We start from the raw sequence: 20560 nt of genomic DNA, 5'->3' as shown, positions 1-20560 counted from the left end.
GAAGATTCAATTGAATAGAGTCAGGGGAGACATCAGAAATGCTTGAGAAAATGAGAATGTAAACCTACAAAAGCAGTATTCAAAAGAATTCTGAACCCTCTGAACACCAGAAATATTCCACACATACCTGAAAGACACAGTGTCTTAGCAGATCCTAATATATGCCAAGAAGTAGATAGCAATATACTGATACAAGTTACCCTTCTGAATTCAAGGAGTATCAAAGTTTTAACACTTCTAAAACAAAACAGGGATGCATTGACACTCATCTTGAAAGTGTCTCTCTTTCATTTCTGGGATAGTGTCAAACAATCCACCTATATCCTAAATAACTATAAATAGTGAGCTATATCCAGTGCTTCCCTCAAAAAACAGTTCAGAAATCGAATTTGTCAACAAACACCAGTAGGCAAATGAAGCCAGATGGCTAGCCCTTTGTCCATCACTTGCAGTTTCACCATGTAATCCATTGGACTGATACTGATGATATGTAGTCACTGCACCAAGCCTGTCGGAGTTTAAGAAGCATTTGGACTGTGCTCTTAGTCATATGGTCTGAATTTTTGGGTAGACCTGTGTGGAGCCAGGAGCTGGACTTGATGATCCTTATGGGTCCCTTCCAACTTGGGATATTCTATGGTTCCATGATTCTATGGTGAGAACTTCTAAAGATGTTAAAAAACAAAATTCTTCATGAGTGAAATGGTCTGGAACTTTCAGTCCAGTGCCTACTGGCTCACTTTTCCACACTGGACAAAACAATACTGTAAGTGGCAACCTTACAGGCAGCAACAAAATTCAGGCACAGACCACGCTGTCTTCCTTGTGTTTTGACTACTGGTGAAGAGTGAGAAGACTCAGGAAAACAAGCATGTGGCCTTAAGGACTAATTTTTGAATCACATGTCCATTTATTTTCTTCTGCCAGAAGTTAATCTCTAAAAACATGCTATTGGAAAAAAGAAACGTGAAGACTTCTCAGAAGAATGAAATCTCCCAAAGAAGTTGTATAACTGAAAAAGATGGTAGCAAGGCCCCTCAATGAATGTGTAAAGATTTTTTTGTTTGTTTGAGAGCTGTTGGAATCTGCATTTTCTGACATTTTTAAGACTTGGCCACAAAAAAAAACAAAACACAACATAGCAACATGATCTTCTGAGTGAGAGGGTAGAAAGGACAGCAAGCTGCTCCCTTCTGAAAAACATGGCCATGAACTCAAGATGCTACACGGAGCCATGGAGGGAAATTACTTTTCTTTTGATACTCAGAGAACTCTGAAGCAGACACAAGCTGTCATATCCTTACTACCTGCTGATAAGACCTCAACCACTCAGGCCTATAAGCCCTCAGTGAGAACAAATACCCCTCCAGGCCTATACCGTATCTCCTATTAGTGTAATAAATTAGGCAACCACATCTCTACCTCTTTTATCTGCTCACTACTTGGAGTTGGGAAATGGCATCTGTCTCCTGAGGAAGCATACAATAAGTTTGAAGAAGGCTGTTCCCATACAAGCCCTTCTGATTAAATTGTTTGGGCAATTCAACACGAAGTTTAAAGTCTTGGTTGTTATCTCCCTTCAGCTCCTCCAGCACAGGATTCCTCTTGCTGGGCCCATCTTTTTCTCTCTTTCTTCCTCTGCCCTCAATCCCTAACCTTTTTCCCCCGTCCTTTGTAATGGTAAAATTTAGCATAAAGTTATTGCTAGGAGGGTTCTGACACTTTCCTCATTTGCCTGAGCTCCTCCTCTGTCCTGCTGTACAGTGGTTATTCTGGCTCTCCATCTGTGGCTGCAATGGTCTCACTGCACCCTTACATTCTGGTGCTTCTTCATTTCCAGAAACATTTTCACTAGTCATACTTCATGCAGGATTTGAACCTTGCTCAGCTACTAATAGGTTCAGAAGGTTTCCCACTGTCCAGAAGGCACTCTTGGGTTTGACTTGTTTAGTTCCTCAAGTCCTGCATAAAGCTACACCTCTCAGGGAAGGGCTCATCTCTGATGATTTTCTGGACTGACTTCAGAGATGTCTTGGTTATTGTTGCTTTCCTTTACTGCACATGTGCACTTCATAAGATATCCTCCAATGAAATTACAAAAGAAAAAAAAAAAAGTTCCATTTTACAGTTACAGGACTGCCTTCATTTCCTCTGAATGCCGTACCACAAGTTTTACAAGAGTAAGCTACACAAGACTTGATCACTTTAGTGGAACCAATTGTTTTATACGAGAAAACACTTCAGATCAGTAAGTCCGGATTTTTATCTTGGGTAAAGATACTGAGACATTTCACAGCATGGGATGAAGTTCCACAGACAAAATCCATTTCCTTCTTAAGCCCAGTAGATACTAGAAGGCCAATGGATACTTTAACACAAGTAAGGTAAAATAAATTTAACTCCTAAAACCAGTTATTGTTTTGCTAGTAGAGGAACACACTTCCTGTTTGACTTCAGGTCTGAATTCTGCAGGCAAGTATCACACCTCTGTTAACACCATTCTTGCAGGGTCTTTGGAAGGTCCTATGAACAGAAGTGGGGAATTATTTTCCTTCTGCAGTTTTATACTTGCTTGGAAGACTGATGACTTCCATGTTCAAAGCAACTATTTGGAGTTCAAGTAAACTGGGTTCTGCCCATGACTCTATTTCAGCTTTCCTACAACTGGCTTAAGAAGTTAATGCCTCAGTTTATTCTCCACTAAGTGTAACTCATAACATTTCCTAAGGGCAGAAAAGTTGAGATTTAAATTCATTATGGAGCATAAGGAATCCAGATAACAGTCTAGAGGCCATGGCACAAAATCTGCAAAGAAGCCTGCCAGCTGCTGGTTGATCCAATCATCTGGCCACCTCCAGAGAGAGCTTGTCCTGCTCACATGCTCATTATGTCAAATGACCTTCCCAATGCTTTTGTTAGGCCTGAAAGAGCAGTCCTTCCTCATGCATGGCTCCCACTGAAGTATGCTGTCTGCTTGCATTGTCCTTGCCTGGACACTTACCCTACACCATCCATATGTTGTCTCCCTGCAGGTCGCTCGTTGGGCTTCCAGGTGTTGCCCTCTGACACCTACTGATATTGTCAGGACTTTTAGAGATGTCCTGCCTACCCACGTGTTGATAGCTTTGCCATATCCTGGCTGCCTGAAGTTGTACACCTGCTCTAAATGTATTCTCCAAATGGGCTGTGCTGCTCCATTTCTTGCCACATTTTTTTTTTTTTTGAATGCTTCCAGGAGAAATATGTTAAAATAATCATCATAAAAGAGATACTTGCTCCCTACCCAGCTCTGAAATCCTAATGGTGGAAAAATCCAGCTTGTTTGCTCTAAAAGCAATATTGAACTCAAATAAATGGGTATCTGGATGTTTCTAACTATCAGAGTCACAAGAAAATATCCATGACTTTTAAGTTCAGATGATTCCACTGGGACTTTTAGGGTGCCAGACAAGAAAACTGGGAATATAATTGAGAAAACATATAAACCTAAATTAAATAAACTTCACCTACTTAGTACAGTGAGAATAAACATATGCAACATTCACTATTTGTAACTTTTTTCTTAAATCACCTTGCTTTATAGCATGCTACCAGCCATAACACTCAATAAAACCAAGCAGTGCAAGTTACAAATGCATTAATCACCAATAGCACGTAGCAGGAAATCAAATAAAATAAAAATGAATGATGGCAATAATTCACCCCCAACATGCACTCTAGCTCCCAATGTTAATGCAACATCATGTGGCATAAATATAAATCTGCATGGTGGATGTTTTTTTTGAGGACTGAAGGAGGGGTACATGATGCAAGTGGCAGAATGACGTGCACATAGAAAAAATATTGCTCTGTACACCAATAAATTATATGACAGCAAACCAACCGTGCAAACACTAATTATACTTTCCTTTTCACTAATTGTCTGTGGTCTCTTTTAAGTCCTTTACTACTTCTGTTACAATTTTAAGAGCTTTTGTTGTTGTTAAAAATAACCAACACAACCTCCCTGCCTTTAATTCAAAAGCTTTTCTGTTTGTCCCATTCAGCCTGTGCTCTGTTGGAAGGTTATTATAATCTTGGCATTCATCTGTTGCATTTCTTTCAGAGAATCCACATAAGCAAAATCTGTTGGCAGGAACACTGTTGGTTTAATATTCAGTAACTTCTAATATACAAGGAACATGATGCTAAAATTAAGACCCTCTGTATGCTGTATTTTCCAATTATTTCATCCTAATAGCAACAGACAATGCTAATATAAATCATAGTGACGATTAGCAGTGTATTCTTTGCTTGAATAGAATAGAAGATATCCAAATCTATGTGGAAAAAAAAAAAAAAAGGAAATCTAGGAAGACGGCATGGAACACTATAACAAGACCCTTTACTTTGGCTCCTCAGAGGTTATATCCTTGCACTCATGCATGAAAAATCACTGCTAGCTGGAGAGAATAATCTTAAAACCATCCCTCTTTTCCCCTGCCTTGCTTTTCACTTACCTTCCGAGTGCTGAGGGGTTCCACAGGGGGTAGAAGGGGTCTTCAGCTCTTCCTGGGACTCTATGGATGCTGGGCTGACACACTTGGGCACAGGCGAGGATGGGGCTGAAGGAGATCGCAGGTTCAAGGACAGCTCACTTCTGCCTCGGCTTACACTCCGACTCTTCAGCTCCTTCTCATACTCCTCAGCTGCCAACCTCTCCAGGTATTTGTATCTGAAAGTTAAATTCCAAAGGGTTTCCGTAAAGAAAAAGAAGTCTGTGGCTGATGCTTGTTTATGGATGAAACACCTGCAGAGAGTGAGCTGACTTCCTGACACAAGGTGTACAGCACTGAACCGAATGCTTGGTCAGTCTGCCAAAAAATGCACACCAAAGCAAAAACTATTGCCCTGAAAAATGTTAAATTGCTCATGACAAAACAAAAGCAAAAAGCAGCAGAATTAAAGAGTCCTCAGATATAGTATTGTGTCTGCATAGTCCTTCTCCTTTTGGAAGCATTTGTCTGTCCTCCTTTTCACCCTCCTCCTTCACCTCCTCCTCCTCCCAGCCCTCCCTCTCCCAAAACTAAAATGGGAGGGGAAAAAAAAAAAAAAAAACGACCTCCAAAGCCAGATCCCCTTAATACTGATGCAAATAGCCAAAGTCTGAGACTTGCTGCAAGGAGAGGAAAATGGTTCAGTGCAGCAGACAAAAACAGATCTCCCTGAAAATAATACCACTAATAAATGTTTGGATTGACTATCTCAAGTCTCTGAACCTGCTTCTATTTGCTCTGAGAGCAATGCACTGGAATTCACTTTGTTCTCTCCGGAGCCTACAATGGAAAGTTTTCTTTTTTTCTATTCTAAAAAATTTCTCTGCCGGACTCAGACATCCAATAGCTTGGACCTGACGTCACATGTAGTTTATTCATCAAAGTCACTTTAAAAGAACAAAGATACATCTGTTTTGCATTTTAGGCAGGCAGAACTCACTAACTGTTTATTAAGACCAGCTACCAATCATATTCTTCATAGTGTGCTTTATACATTTCGACCAAAATAACTTTGAAATACGTGCCTCTTCCAGATGTCTGCTAATTTTATCCACCATTATTTGCTAACGAATAAAGCCATGAATACAGCTGGATCGGGCTTTAGACTGTTTGCCTTGCCCACAAGTGAACTGTTAAACAGGTTAATCAAGACTACTGCTTACGTCCCTGAAACGCTGTGGTCATCCTCCTCTAACCCACTGTTGTAAACACTTCATAACAGGGAACACCTCTCCTCCCCCAGCCTGCCTCCCTGACAGCCTGAATTAGTGTACAAGTGCGCATTAAAAGCAGGAAGGGTACAGGAGTCAGCCACATGGGGCAACAAACATGCTTAGTACATATGGTAACCACACACACATGCACGTTTGCAAACATCCATACAGAGCACAAAAAGAAACGTGGCTTTGAAGAGCACTTCTTGTGTTTTCAGAGGCAATTTGCTTTATTGCAAACAGCAATAATGAAGAACAAACTCATTTTCTTTTATTCCTCCAGAGGTATGCACACGCTTTGAACAAATTCTGCAAGAGAAAGAACCCCTACGGACTCTGGATGAAAATATAACAAGCCACATACTTGTATGGTTATAAAATAGGAACTGTTTACAGTTCTAACATGAAGCCAATTCTAAAGAATGATTTTTGCCTTTTCAATAGAGGAGAAAGCCTTCTGCCGGCATTAGCATAATGTTTTGTTACAGCTAATGAAACCAGTCTTTCTTTTCACTTTGGTCACTTCCACACTGCGTCTTCCAGCTCCTCGCAATTAGAGCAGACGGGACTCCAGTCTCACAAAGAGCCACTCGAACTGATCTCTTTGCTAACACAGGTACAGCCCAGCTGGCTGCAACAGAGGCTTTTGCAGTTTGCCAACCAAGATCTGGATAGATCCTTTGGTAACAGGGGAACCACAATGTTTTATTGTCCCCAGCTCTTTTTTCGTCTGTTTTACCATTTTAGCTTCTGTTGTTGTGTACTTCACAGTTAACCAGCAGAGGAGAGGACTACCACGAAAATGTGCCTTCTCAAAATATATCTGCTCATTATACTGGGAGAAAAAAAGGAAACCAGAATGGCAGCTCCCATGGCAGCACAGGAGCATAACCAGTTATCAAATGGGCAAGCTAATAAGCAGATGTGGCAATTTAACCAGGAAATAAAATCGTTCTACAATCAGTTATTAATGCTCCACACTCGATAAACAACATATATTTATGGGATTTCTTGTTTCAACCCAGTGTCTCAGCGATGAATAAATACCAGCATCAAATACACAAGGTCTCACGAAGGTCTCATGAAAGGACGAGGTACCATCCCTCCACTGCATTTAGTCCCTCCAGTATAGGGTCGATGCCTTGCCCCTGTGCATACTGCCATACTCCTGCAAATCATGGAAAACTGCAGCCATCCTCTTGCCTGTGCTGACTCATTTCTATAGGCGAAGAGCCAAAAATTTGTGGGCTATCCATTTGGTATGTCTCGTGAAGATTACATTCCACTTCTTCATCTTCAAGTAGACAAAAATATTGTGAGTTCTCTAGGTCTCAGGGCAATGCCCTGAGGACAACTTAAAATGTTTCTGGGCCAACAGAGTCGCTGGGTGGAAAGCAGACCCATCCCATCGAAGCTGTAAATCACACTAGAGAGGGTTTGGAAGCTCACCTTTGCTGGGTTATTTTTAAACTACCACTGGAAAATACCCAACCAAGCAAAGTGAAAAACCTCAAATCATCGAACAGAAAGAGCACATAAAATGAATGGTGCTGAGCCCTTCAGACTGCACCCTTATTTCTCCCTGATACAGAGGCCACCCAGAAGCATTGGAAACATGGGTGCCTGTACTCCAGAGCTCAAGGGTGATGTGACAGTACACAGAATGCATCACAGATTTAAGAGAATTTAGACAAAACAGTCCTTCTGTACGTGCTCAATAATCTTTCCTTTTATTTTTCCTAACTGATAGATTTTAAATAAGATTTGAACACTTTGGATATAGCATGTTCTTACTGTCCTTGCATTCTCTTAAAATGAGTCAAAATTCAACTTGCCATATGAAATGAAACTTCACTGGTGCAAAAACGGTGATTTAAAAAAAAGTTACAGAAAGACAATGTGATGGACTACTGGTGTCTGGCCTCACTTGCAGGAATTTTCTCCAATATTTATATTCTGTCAAAGCAAATGTGTCTTTCTTTTTTATGGGGAAGAACTTAAACGTTTCAGTTCAAAAAATGCAGAGGGACACTATTATTGATGAATAAAATTGTCTCAGACTGCACAACAATGATGGTCTGCTGGTAAGCATTTCCAAAAAACTTCTCCAGTTGACTTGATGTGTTCCATTACAACCTGAAAGTGCTGGAGAGCTCACTTAATTTGTTTCAAGTCTTGCTGATGAGCATGCTTGCTGCAAAAAGTGGTAATCAGCTGAGATCTGTGTATGATGCTTATGTGTTCAGATGCATTTCATTTTAGAAAATGCCTTGAAGTAATTTGTAATTGTGTCTAGAATGACAAAGAATGATCATCAAACGTTTGTTACTCTTAGAGATGTCAAAATCATATTTTAATACAGTTACTTTAGCCACAACAGATATGCTGGCAGATGAAACCTCCATCTGCAGAAAAAAAAAAAGCCTCCTGGTGTATGATGAGTTTATGAAAAAAAAAAAAAAGCATCACAACAATTGCTGAGAAGACTGCACTCACATTCTGATAATATAATTCAGGAAAGTATCTCTATATAGCAACCTCTAGAGGGCCATTAAAGCAGTATTGAAGCAATCTGGATGATTTTTCATCTACTATTTGTTCAGTAATGTGCATATTTTCCAGGTAAAAACAAGAGATCCCTCCAGGGTGTAATTACTAGTGGAAGCAGAGATGAAGCTACCGAAAGGCAAAGGTCTTTCTTCAAGTATTCCTTGAAAAATGTGTTTTCATAAGCACATAGCTCCCAGACTAGCCCAGAGTTTCTAAACTATTTAATTGAATGTTAAAAAAAAAAAGAAAGAAAAAGAAAAAAGAAAAAAGCTTTAAATATGCTATCTAAATAAAACTAAAACAATGTCTTAATGACAAATGCTGCTAAGCTTTATAATTTACTAACAGATGTTTAGAAAGACTGGCAAAGAAAACTCGGCCCTGAAAGATTAAAAACACTGGGAGTGGGTCAGACCCATTTCCATCAGCCTGTAGTGGCAGTTTTCCAATGCTCGTTATCCCACTTTCTTTCCTTTATCCTCAGTTGCCTTTTCTGACCCTACAGAAAGCTTGGGACCCACTGGGTGAGAAAGACAGGCTTGTTCAATTTATAACTACACTAAATTTGGGCAAATTTCTGAGGCAAATCAAGTAAACTTATTTCCCACACAAATAGATAAAAGATAGATCATCAATCTTTCTTATGCATTCCCGTCCCACTGCTCCTTATTTATTGCTGTGCTTACAGCTGGACTTGATTTTCCTCTTTAATAACACAACAGCTTTCTTATAGAGTTCTTTTTGAATGAAAGTGTTCTGTGCATGCATAGTTAGTGTAAGTACACAACAGCTACACAATATAGGAAGTGGAAACAACCAAAGGGAAGGATGGATGCAGCATATACAGACCTCTCTTCTCTTGCTTGTCTTAGTTCTTCTCTTTTGTCTAAATAATCACGGCTAAAAAGAGAATTGCAGTTAAGTTGCAGAGGAAACCAAAAGAATAAAGTAAGTAGCAGAAGTACAGTAGGAGAAACCAAGAGCAGCACAAGAAACCTTATCAGAAACAATGAAAGCTGTTTTCAACAACAGTTATTAGACTTTGTCCTCTGAAAAAATGCTGAAAAGTAGCTATGTACACGTTACCCAACATATATGTGTACACCCATTACACAGTTTGGATAATCATTAGAAGTAATAAAAAAATAAATAAAAAATAATAATAACTTGAAGCACATTTTGAAACTCGGTATCTGGAATTAGACAAAAGGAATTGGTCTCCTTCTTAAGAAGCAAGCTCATTAGTGGCTGTTAAACAATTATTCACTAGCTCCATCTGGAACGCCCTTAAACAACGATTGCTGGTATCTGGGATGTTATATCAAAGCGAGGAGCAGACTCCTTAACCTGTTTCTAATACACCTTTCCTAATTGTATGGTAGTTGCCACAGCTAGAAACAGAAGAACAGACTGTCTGGGCCTTTGGCATTACCAAGTAGGACAATCTTTTAAAGTACATTCAAGATCATCTGACAGGTGAAATCCTTTCACTTCTTTGTTTTTCACCCTGAGTTCTAGACACAGACCTCCTTTTAATTCAGCTGTCCCTTTCCCAGCCCCTCAAGTAACTTGTATACTTAATTTCTGCCAAGTCAACTTTGCAGGATGCCTGGGCACTGTAACCTCAGGTAGGCCTGTCACATCCACGGATTAAAAATTCCTCAGCAAGAAAATTTAACTTAGAGAAGAGCAGAATTCAATGAACACCCAGCCTGCCATGATAACACAGCAAAATAGTTCTGTACAATATATTTTAATATTTAGCTGAATCTGCTGGATACAATGGCTGAGAATGTTAGGTTCTTCCCCATTGTAACCTATGAGTACCAGAAAGATTTTCAGAACCATCCCATTTCTGAAGAATACACTGTTTCTTCTCTTCGTATTGTGTCATAAAATGAATTACCTGCCATCTATAATGCTATCAAACACCTCTTTGCAGCTGCCCTTCAGAAGTCAGCATTAACACGGAACACACCTTATTGTTTCAGACCATCTCCATGTTCTTTTGAATCACTGAACTGATTATACTTTAAAGATATTTTCATAGTATTATTTGCAATAAAAATAACTATGGGAATAACCCCTAAGTAAAACAAATGAACAAACAAACAAACAAAATTAACTAGGATTTTTTCAGCAGGAAAACATAGGAATTACTTGTATCCTCTGACTACTTCCACCTCTCCCTACAGCTGAAGCATACCCCTCTCTTTTTAGGTCATGTTGTTCTACGTATGGAATAGGAACAATAGTCCTACTGAGAAAAAATATTAATTTTGTAAAGCTTTCCTTTTGCTAGTAGTAGCTTTTAAAGCATTTTAACACCTCTCCTAAAAACAAGCTCTTTCACAACTGGTGATGCTCCCCTCTAAATTATTCTCAATTTGTCAATAATGGTGCCAGAATCTAGTGCAACGTTGTCAAGGCAGAGTTGGAAAGAATGAGACAACACATGAGTCATGATGGTAAATCCAGTACTGCTCACGAGTTTAAAGGCTGTGAATTGGAAGTGCTATTTTTAATCAAAAATACATCTTCAGGGGCTGGGTTTCCAGCCAGACTGATGATACGATAATGAAATCCCAAGAACTCTTACAAAACTGTCCACGACTGTTTGCTGTGGCTTTGTCCTCCTCCTTCTGTACTGTTTAATCAACTGTGGGATGCCATCTGAAAAGTTTGGTGGCTTTGGAGACCCTCCTCTACTCAAACACAAGCTATAACTTTTGGGTGACCAGGGAACTCAAATATGAAAGATGAAAACACCGGGTATTGAAAAATTGTTGTCATAAGTATGTAACAGTCATGACATTTAGTTAACCAGTTTCTGAATCTGAAGTAATGGGATGGAGATGTAAATAAAATTAAAGGAAAAAAAAAAAGTAGTTGACTTTAAGGAAGCTCTTTCAGTGACAGAACAACTACTGTAGCCAACCTTTAGTGAAAAGTGTAGATCTGTTTTTCAAACAGGTCAAGCTGCCAAATGTCCTGGTGGCTTTTTTTGGCCTGGGAGTTTCCTTTCTGAAAGATCATGTTGGCTTTCCACGACAGCCTGCTGCAGCCTGATGATACTACTTAGAGGGAAACTTTTTGGAAGACGCTTGAGGACTGAGACCTGATTGATTCCGTTTCAGGAGAACTTGGGAAGCTGTTGGCTGCCAAAGATCCTATTATGGTGCTCTTCCACCTTCCCTCCACCTCTTATTTTCTTCCAAACTAGCTATCTTCTGGAGCCAGTAGAATATCTCCTTCAACCAACCAACCAACCACTAGCAAGTTATTCCTCTTTCCAAATTCACTATGACACAAACCATTTCCACTTCTTACTAGAGATGATTACAGTGAAAACAATCCTGCATACTAATAAACAAACTCACATGAAACCCAGTGCCATCTTTTCCCTAAATAGCAACTCTCAGGCAACAAAACATTTATCCTACCATTATTTAGATTACTGCATTATATCTTCTGACTGCTGAAAATATGCTTACTTTTCACTCCTAACTACGAAAAAAAAAAACAACAAACAAAATTCTTTCTCAGTGCACACTCTTCATATGGTAGGCGTGACATCTCAGCAATAGGCACCTTATCTGTCCTAAGCCCACTGCAGTCTTTGCAGCCTGTACTGAGATTTCCAGACATGTATCTAACAGGAAGAGTGGACTTACTACCTACTATCCTCAAGATATCTTGGGATCCTATGATATTGTCTTAGATGTGAAAATGCAGAGTCCTATATTAAGATGGCGCCTTTGTCTGGCCACAGATTGAGCAATAATTTTATAATTATTTTCTGTCACTTGCAGTTTCCAGGAAGGAGAGATACATGCTCAAAAAAAAGCAGGAATAAGTATACCCCAAGACAAAAAAATGCTTTTACTTTGCAAAGCATGAAAGCAAAGAGATGTCTCAGTGCTGTCCCTTCCTTCCTTCTTAATAAATTCATTCCAGTGTTTCACCTTCAAACCTATGCCTCACCAAGACTGTACTTTGAGAAGGAGCATATTAGCTAACAAACTTGGCCTGTGTGGATATCCAACCTGAATAATTGGCAAATATATAACTGTCTGGAAGAATGTGCTAGTTTATTAATGACAAAATTCGTTGGAATGTGTTTAATATATCAGTTCTTAAGATACTCATATCAAGAAAGGTATCTAAAGATATCCATGAACTATTCAGCAATTCAATTATTTTGCAATTAAATGTCTCAATGATTTATGGACCCATCATGTTAAGACAACAGAGTGATAGTGAATATGGTTCCTACTTGAATTTGTTTCTTTCTTCACGTTCTATTCGTTGCAACCTTTCTTCTCTCTCTTGACGTCGTCTTTCTCTTTCTGCTGCCAAGGACTCCTGGTGCTGCCGAAAAGATGATGTAAGGAGACCACCCAAAGCTGGCCTGCAGAAAAAGGAGATCAGATTTCTCAATGTCACTTTTATTGATTATACTGGCAAAATGTTAGTAGCAATCATTCAGCAAGTAACATAATCCCAACCAAGAGAATGACATGACACATTTATATTTTGAACCGCTGACTAAGTATCTTCTTGATAAATTGATTTTAGATACTATGATGAGCTTAAGAATCACAGATCGGGTAGGTTTCATATATTGCCAAGTTTATGAAGTACAAATAAAAAAGTACCTGTGAGAATTCTTCAGCATATTTCAAATTGCAGTATTTCCTAAATCTTTTTTTTTCTCCTTTTTTTAATCCTGTTAATGGAAAAATTGAACCCTATAATGGATTTTTGAAATTTAGAAGGAAAAAAAAAAGCCTGAAATACTTTTCAAGTACTTCCCAAATGTCTTATGCAATGATGTTAAAAACAGGTGTGTCATAAACACCTGAGAGTCCTGTACACAGAAAAACACAAGTAGAAGAAGATCTCAGAACCTCCCTTCAGCACTGAATGCTCTCTTAAGTAGGGGCTTATTTTTCCTTTGCATGTTACCAAATTCTGTTATCATAATTTCTTTGCTGCCTGTGATGTAAAGGTAAAATGAATCATGTGTAGGAACATGTAAATAAAATACACAGGAACAGCACAGCTAGCTATAACAATCATTAAGTGTAATCAAAATAGTTATTAAAAAATCAGATGAAATGGGGCTGGAAGAGAATAGATTACCTATTTCCCTTGCCTTGCCCAAGGCACGATTTAGTCTTTTCAAACCATTCCTGAAAACTTGTTGTCTGACCTGCCTCAGAAGCTCTTGATAATGAAGCTTCATTTCAGAGCTTAACTCTTTTTTAATTTTTTTGCTGTTTAGCCCATTTTGTTCTTCTGTCCACAGTGAACAAAAAGAACAAGCTGCTTTATGGCTAAGCAAGAATTAGTCCAAAAGGGCACTAATTTGCAGTCCTCTTACCATAACCAAAAACTAGATGCTCCACAGTATGTTACTGTAATGAAGAGGTCTAAAGTGTCACCACTAGCAATGCATATCAAACTTCTAGCTATTGCTCGGGAGGCTGTTTGGCCACAGATTATTATTATTATTATTACTATTACTATTTAACTGCACCTACTACTTTGGCTAGGAGAGTGGCTCCTCTTGCACATCTTTTCCCCAAAGTGGTGGTAGTGGTACCACCAACCTTTCACATGGCATGAGAGTTCCCTCAGAGCAAATGTGCGTGTCAGTCTGTCTCTCAGACAGGAAATATCTAAATTATACAGGATAGCTTGATACAGATGTAAATGTATCCACACTGATTGAATTAGACTGATAAAATCAAGAAGACATAGCTCATGTAGAGCGGTTTCTGTGCATTGTTGTAACATGAGTTTTGCTATGAAAGGATTAATGAAAGAAATAGTTATTGCCTCTTTTTTTAAAGAGACTGAACCCTGTATAAAGGATGTGTATCAAACCAGCAATGGAAATCTGAATAAATTTTCATTATTATTAAAAACTCTGACTCTTTTCCTTTTTTCATTTACATGCCTGTGGGTGCAAAATATAGGCATTTTCTGTAATGTCATTAGTTCACCAGGGAAAATAGGTGTAGGAGAAAACAAAAATAATAATGCAAAACAATCTTCGGAGTGTCTACGTCTGTGTGAGCAGCAATGTCACAGAACATTGCCATTTCAGCCCTACTGGAAGCAGGGCAGTATGAATATAATTTCAATAAATTCAATAAATTGAATTTCAATATGTTATATCCCACCCGCATAAACATTACATAAGATGGTATAAAACTTGATATTCTGTAAGCCTCCTTTCTGGCACTCCTCCAGAGCTACAGTATCAATGCTGGATCACACTCAAAACCATAAAAATCTCCAATATTCCTCTGCGCTAAGAAAAAGGGGGGAAAAAATCCCCAACCCTGACAGTCAAGTACGTGCGGTGAATTTTTTCCTTAAGCATACTTTAAATTGATTTTAACTCTTGACCTTTTAGTACATGCTGCAAGAGAAAGCTCTCAGCAAAAAGAGTGGCACCACTGTACTAAGGCTAAAAAATCAGAGATCCATCCCTGTGGTAGTGTGGAATACCATAGCAATCATCAGAAAACCGGACAGTGTCTCCACTTGAAACCATTTGGAAATAAACTGGAAGAGATGGTGAAAAGAGGGTTCCTACCAAGTCTATGCTCCATGTATTTAACTTGCTGTCCCATCCCATTTAGCTTCGTTAAGTCTGCAATCTCCATTTAGAGTCAAAGGCAGTTTTGACTTAATAAAACCTGAAGGAAAATGAAGGGAAAGGATGGGGTGATGCTGAGAGACTCACAGAGTGATTGTAGTCTGCACAGCGTCTAGCAGGTTGGAAACCTTGAGTTCTGGCTAAGCTCTTTGGGGCTCTATAGTGAATACAAATTCTTATCCAAGGGATTACAGGGAAATTGTAGGGAGATGTGCAGCTCAGTCGTGCATGTGGGATTCTAACCTGACCCTAGTAGTAAAGCGTCTCCACATGCCAAAACACCTTGTTTGGAGGTCTGATCTAGAGCAGTTTGGCTAGCACTGTTCACTTGGTTAAGATTTGCAGATGTATGAACAGCAGCTTCGCAATCTAAATAAAAGATCCACAGGCTTATAGTCAGAAAAAAAAACACAACAACATCTCAGAAATTGCTGAACATCCATATGCCCTATTAGTTTGCCACCTCTTGGAAACTAATCAAACCAACAGTAACTAGCCAAAACTTCCTACTTCCCACTGGTTATTTAAGGACCCCATACTTCAGCTGAGTTGCAAGCTAAACTGTCGTGCACACACACATATTTGAACCAATTCACGTCTCAAATGCAGTCACTTCTGGACTGCCATATTACAATGAATCATTGACTCATTTAGGTTGGAAAAGACCTCTAAGATCATGAAGTCCAACCCTTAACCTAGCATTGCCAAGTCGACCATTAAATCATGTCACTAAGCTCTACTTTTACATTTACATCTTCATCTACATTGAAAACCTCCAGGGATGGTGACTCTGACATTTCCCTGGGCAGCCTGCTCCAATACTTCACAACCTTTTCAGTGAAGAGATTTCACCTAATAACCAACCTAAACCTCTGCTGGCACAACTTATGGACATTTGCTCTTGTCTTATCACTTGGTGCTTGGGAGAAGAGACCAATCCCCACCTTCCTTTAGCCTCCTTCTAGGTAATTGTAGAGCACCTTAAAGAAAGATAGAAAGAGGTGGGGATAGTTAGCTCACTCATTTTGTAGCATTGACTTCTTAAAGCACAGATAGTCCGGGTTTGGGTTTCCAGTCACATTTAGAAAGCACCAGGCAATGAAACAGCACTGATAGAGCTGGGTTAGTGCTTGCTTTGTGGTCAGATCCTACCCAGCCCACCTAACTGGACCCCTTTCCCCTTCTTGAAGACCACACCTCACATCAAATGCTAACATTTGCCTTATTTTAGTAAGCTCACAGCTTCGCTGCTGCTATCAAACATTGTAACCAAATTGGTATTCAGATGCATTTTAATGTAAACTGCAACTGCAAATGAGCAGATTTTAGGATTTAATATGTTCTATCCTTCTTTTTCTACATAACTAAAACTGGAGAAAACAGGTGTTACTTTCAGGTTGTACACAGGTGTTTAACAGCCAGAAGGGAAGGCAAGATGTACTTCTCAAACATTCTAAACAATTTAGAAACAGATTTTTCTATGTCTGGTTGGTCTGTAAAACCTTTTTGTTTTTTTTTTTTTTTCTCTCTCTCTCTGTGCAATAATGCTTAAAGTACATGTTCTCTTTCACTGAACTCATGGTTGAGTTGCAAATGGAAGTGAGATTGGCCAAACCAGCTGGCAAGAATGCTTGGCTAAGCCTTTAGATAATTTTGGTGGTCTGATGCTTTCTAAAGGGTGATGAGACCTCTGGGCCTCAGGAATGCTCAAGTCACACTGCTTTAGGCTGCATTTTAAAAATGGGTATGTAAGAAAAAAAATAAATTAAAAACAAGAAAATAAGAATCTGGCACTGAATGTGGTAAGAGATTTTAAAAGAAAAGAATATGTGAATGCTCAATGAAAGCATAACAGTGATCACTCACAAAACTGGGTTATAGCTAATATATGCCAGCATTTTAATGTTGGTGTCTTATGTTACGGAATGGTAATATCAAACATTTGTTCAATTCCAAAAACATAATCCAGAAGGATCCTTGCTCTGACAACTATTTTTAGTCTCAAAGAGAACACAAGGCTATTAAGAATGGACTGTTAATATAAAAATACCAAGAAAAGCTTTGTTCTGCCTGCTGTTAAAATCAGCAAAAGCTAAACAAGATAAGCTATTACATTCTCATTCCAGAAAGAAAACACACAGCAAGAATATGTCCAAGTCTAGGGATTTGTGATTATAGGTCTGTACCATACCATTATGACCTTGGAAGGAGACAGGAAAGAGCAAAGAAAGAAAGGAAGAAAGGAAGAAAGGAAGAAAGGAAGAAAGAAAGGAAGAAAGGAAGAAAGGAAGAAAGAAAGGAAGAAAGAAAGGAAGAAAGAAAGGAAGAAAGAAAGGAAGAAAGAAAGGAAGAAAGAAAGAAAGAAAAAGAAAGAAAGAAAGAAAGAAAGAAAGAAAGAAAGAAAGAAAGAAAGAAAGAAAGAAAGAAAGAAAGAAAGAAAGAAAGAAGGAAAGAAGGAATAAAGAGGTGACAAAAATATAACAGGGCTGAGGATACAAAATAAAAACATTGTCTGTAGGCCAAAACACTTTTGAAGAAAAATTCAGCTCACCTGACCTACTGCATTTGACACAACAATGAAATAGTAATCATGATAATAAGAAGCTCTGTGAGACAAGATATCTGACAGTTACCCAACAATACGCTGCAAGAGTGAATAAGGGACCTGAATTATTATAATCTTGTTAAAAAACAGAGAAAGTATATCTGTCTTATTCTAAGTCACTTTGTAACATGACATTTTCATTTATCAGCTTCAAATGTTCTTCATTAGATTTGGAAAGATCTTCTTTTGTGGCTGCATTTTCCTCTCTTAGTTGAATTTTTAAAATTTGCTAAATGAAAGTGGATATCTACAGCAAGAATACAAAATACAAAATACAAGAGCTTATTTTAGGAGCTAAAATAAAAGAACAGTTGACATATGAGATGAAATCCCTTCAGGTCATTAAGTTAGTATTCAGACCTTTCCTTAATATAACAAGGGTCAGAATCATTAATAATCTCAATAAGCAAGCACTAATTACTCGTTTTTTTCCCAATGTGCTCCTGCTCCAGCAGTCATGGGAAGGTTTCAAAAAGGGAACAACAGTCGGCAGCTCCCAGTCTAAGAAAGGCTTCAAGTAACTCTAAATGCCTCTCGGCTTTAACCAAATAAATCCGCTTTCCAGCTTACAAAGAGACAAAAAAGAAGGCAAAGCTGCCAAGAGCCATATTGGTTTTCACAGTTAAAGAAACTCTCCTTGTGTTATGTCTCTCTATATGACACGGCAAATTCAAAAGTGTGTTGATATAGGATTTTGCAAACAGACTAAACATTACTTGAGGAATCTTTATGTAACTTCTCTCAAAAATAAACAAAAATTTGAGAGAAAAAAATACTGACTAAGGCTTCCTTTGAGGAAGAAACTTGAGAATGACCAAGAGAAGAACTGATTAACACTGGACTTTAAAATGCCCTGAAAGGCTCCATAAAATGCAGCTATAACAGGGCATAGCTGCACAGAGCCAGGGCAATGGACCAGGACTTTAGAGACACGCACTATGAGCAGACTGACATTTACAGTTTTTAATTTGTGCTTCTGTCTTTGTCTGACACAGGGGCCAACCTGCAGCTTCTGAGCCTTCTTCGAGTCACAAATCACCTGGACATGGCTTGCAGAGACCTCCCTTAGGTAGGCTAAGGTAGAGGCTAGCATCCATGTCCCCTAAATATCAGCACTGCAGGTACCCGTGGGTGACAATGTCCCCAACACGTGCTGTGTGTTCAGTCAATAATACTCACATTTTAGTCTGAAGCTGCAAACTGTCTCATGCTTTCTGTTTAAACCTATGCTGCTGCCATACGATGAAGCATCCAAAGCTGCAATCAAGAATACTGCTTACACAGTAGTTCAATGAGCAACCCGGCCAGTGTAAGCCACTGCTGCTTCCCAAATTGTAAATCATCCAGTAATTCCCAAGGTCGCTTTTCCTAGTAAAATCTCAGCAATAAACTTGAGGCTTTTGCTCTGGGCCACTATTATCAGCTACCAAGCTATCCCTTCCTCATTATGTTATTCGGAGTGCAAAATGGGCTTGGCATTTACCACAAGAAAAAATAGCCACAGCCACTGGTCTGACACAGTAGATGGTAGAAGCAGAAAGAAAAGAAAGCCAAGGAAGGGGGAACTCTTCCTGGGAGAGCAGCAGCTTTGTAGACTGCATAGTGGGCTTAGTTTCACAGGTTTCTTGCTTTTCTTCAGTGCTTGACAGCTGGAATAAGATAACTCCAGAGTGCAGTTTAGTTAGCAATAGATGGCTAATCAAAAAAATAAACAAAAAACAAAAGGTGAGACCCTGCCAAGAAACTTCATCCAGCAGCACTTCCTTGGTGAAGTCAGTTACAGGAAAATTTAATTTCAGTAAAAAAAAAAAAAAAAAATTAAATGAAAAGTTGCTCTTAGCATTCTCAAACTCTTTTTTATTTTTATTTATTTATTTTTTAAAGGAGATGCAAATTTGTAAAAGCACCAGATTACCAGAAAATCACTCTTTCGGGCATCTGGAGAGGAAACAACATTCAAAGGAAAAGTATTTATAGACTTCAGCTGAAATTCTTGCTTAGGCTTCCAGTATGGTATTTAAAATATCCTTAAGATCAGCGGAGAAAATTGACCTACAATCCAGTCACGCTAAGCACAGTGTCTGTGTCCACCTGTTGTAGAAATAAATGCTTTAAGGATAAACTGGAAGGTACACTACCTCTAAAAGACATATTAAGAACATTGAGTTGAACAATCAAAATTCAAGGTTTATCAAAAAAGTAGAAGATAACCTATTGCTGTAGATCATAAAGAAAGTAATACAGAGGGAAGTTTAAGGTATGTGACAAATTTCTTCTTTCTTTAGTCTATTTTCTAATGGTCTGGTAAAGTTGAAGAGTATCAAACTGGAATAATTTGCAAATGTCCTAACAGGTCCTTACCAAGCTTGGAGATTTGGAGGAACATTAGAGGAACCAGCCAGAGGTGGAGACTAAATTCATACTGACTGGCCAAGAGGATCCAGATTCCAAGCTGAACTTTCTGGCATTTGATTGAACAGATAAAGACAAGAAAATGAGGACTATGAGCTCCTGAGAACAAGGCTTTTTCAAGCTTGGTTAATTGCACAACTGTGTGGCTACCAAGCCCAGTGGGATCTGTCTCCTGGCAAATGCATCAGATGAAACCTACCTTGGCAAACACAGCAGCAGGGAACAAAAGATATTTTTCTGGCAACAGAATGAATCAAAGCTGATGCCCAAGCTAGGCGCTTCTGCCACAGAAGTTAGACACCTCCAGGGTCTCTTCTAACTATAGCCACAGTAAATAATGCATACACTTCAACACCAGAAACACAGTAAGAGGAGTTATGAAGCTTTGCAAAAACAGAGTTTGTTATCCCAGTCTTTATCCTAAAGAGCAGATTTGTAGATTGATGCTGCAAGTTTTCAGTTTCAGTGACCATATTAGATTCAGAGTCTGAGAAGGCAATCTTTGGCTAAACAAATATCCTAGATGTGAGCACAAGGCAGCGAAATACAAAAGAGTCTTGCAACAAACACC

The 20560-nt window shown here is 38.8% G+C and overlaps 1 protein-coding gene across 10 annotated transcripts in view; it reads right to left on the bottom strand.

The window, feature by feature from the left end:
* Positions 1 to 20560, bottom strand: part of FHOD3 (formin homology 2 domain containing 3) — a 418783-nt gene that overhangs the window by 66551 nt on the left and 331672 nt on the right. For 8 of the 10 annotated variants that reach the window (XM_068671118.1, XM_068671115.1, XM_068671112.1 and 5 more), the window contains 3 exons: positions 12576 to 12710; positions 9149 to 9199; positions 4500 to 4714 (listed from right to left, as the gene is read on the bottom strand). In XM_068671118.1, the coding sequence (XP_068527219.1) occupies positions 4500 to 4714; positions 9149 to 9199; positions 12576 to 12710 (401 nt within the window). The remainder of the gene's footprint in view (positions 1 to 4499; positions 4715 to 9148; positions 9200 to 12575; positions 12711 to 20560) is intronic. The other 2 variants (XM_068671114.1, XM_068671121.1) reach the window with 1 other exon arrangement.

This window comes from Anas acuta, chromosome 2 (assembly GCF_963932015.1).
Source record: "Anas acuta chromosome 2, bAnaAcu1.1, whole genome shotgun sequence".
Classification (NCBI taxonomy): domain Eukaryota; kingdom Metazoa; phylum Chordata; class Aves; order Anseriformes; family Anatidae; genus Anas; species Anas acuta.
Note: the sequence above shows the minus strand (reverse complement) of the source record. Positions and strands in the feature narration are given on the sequence as shown.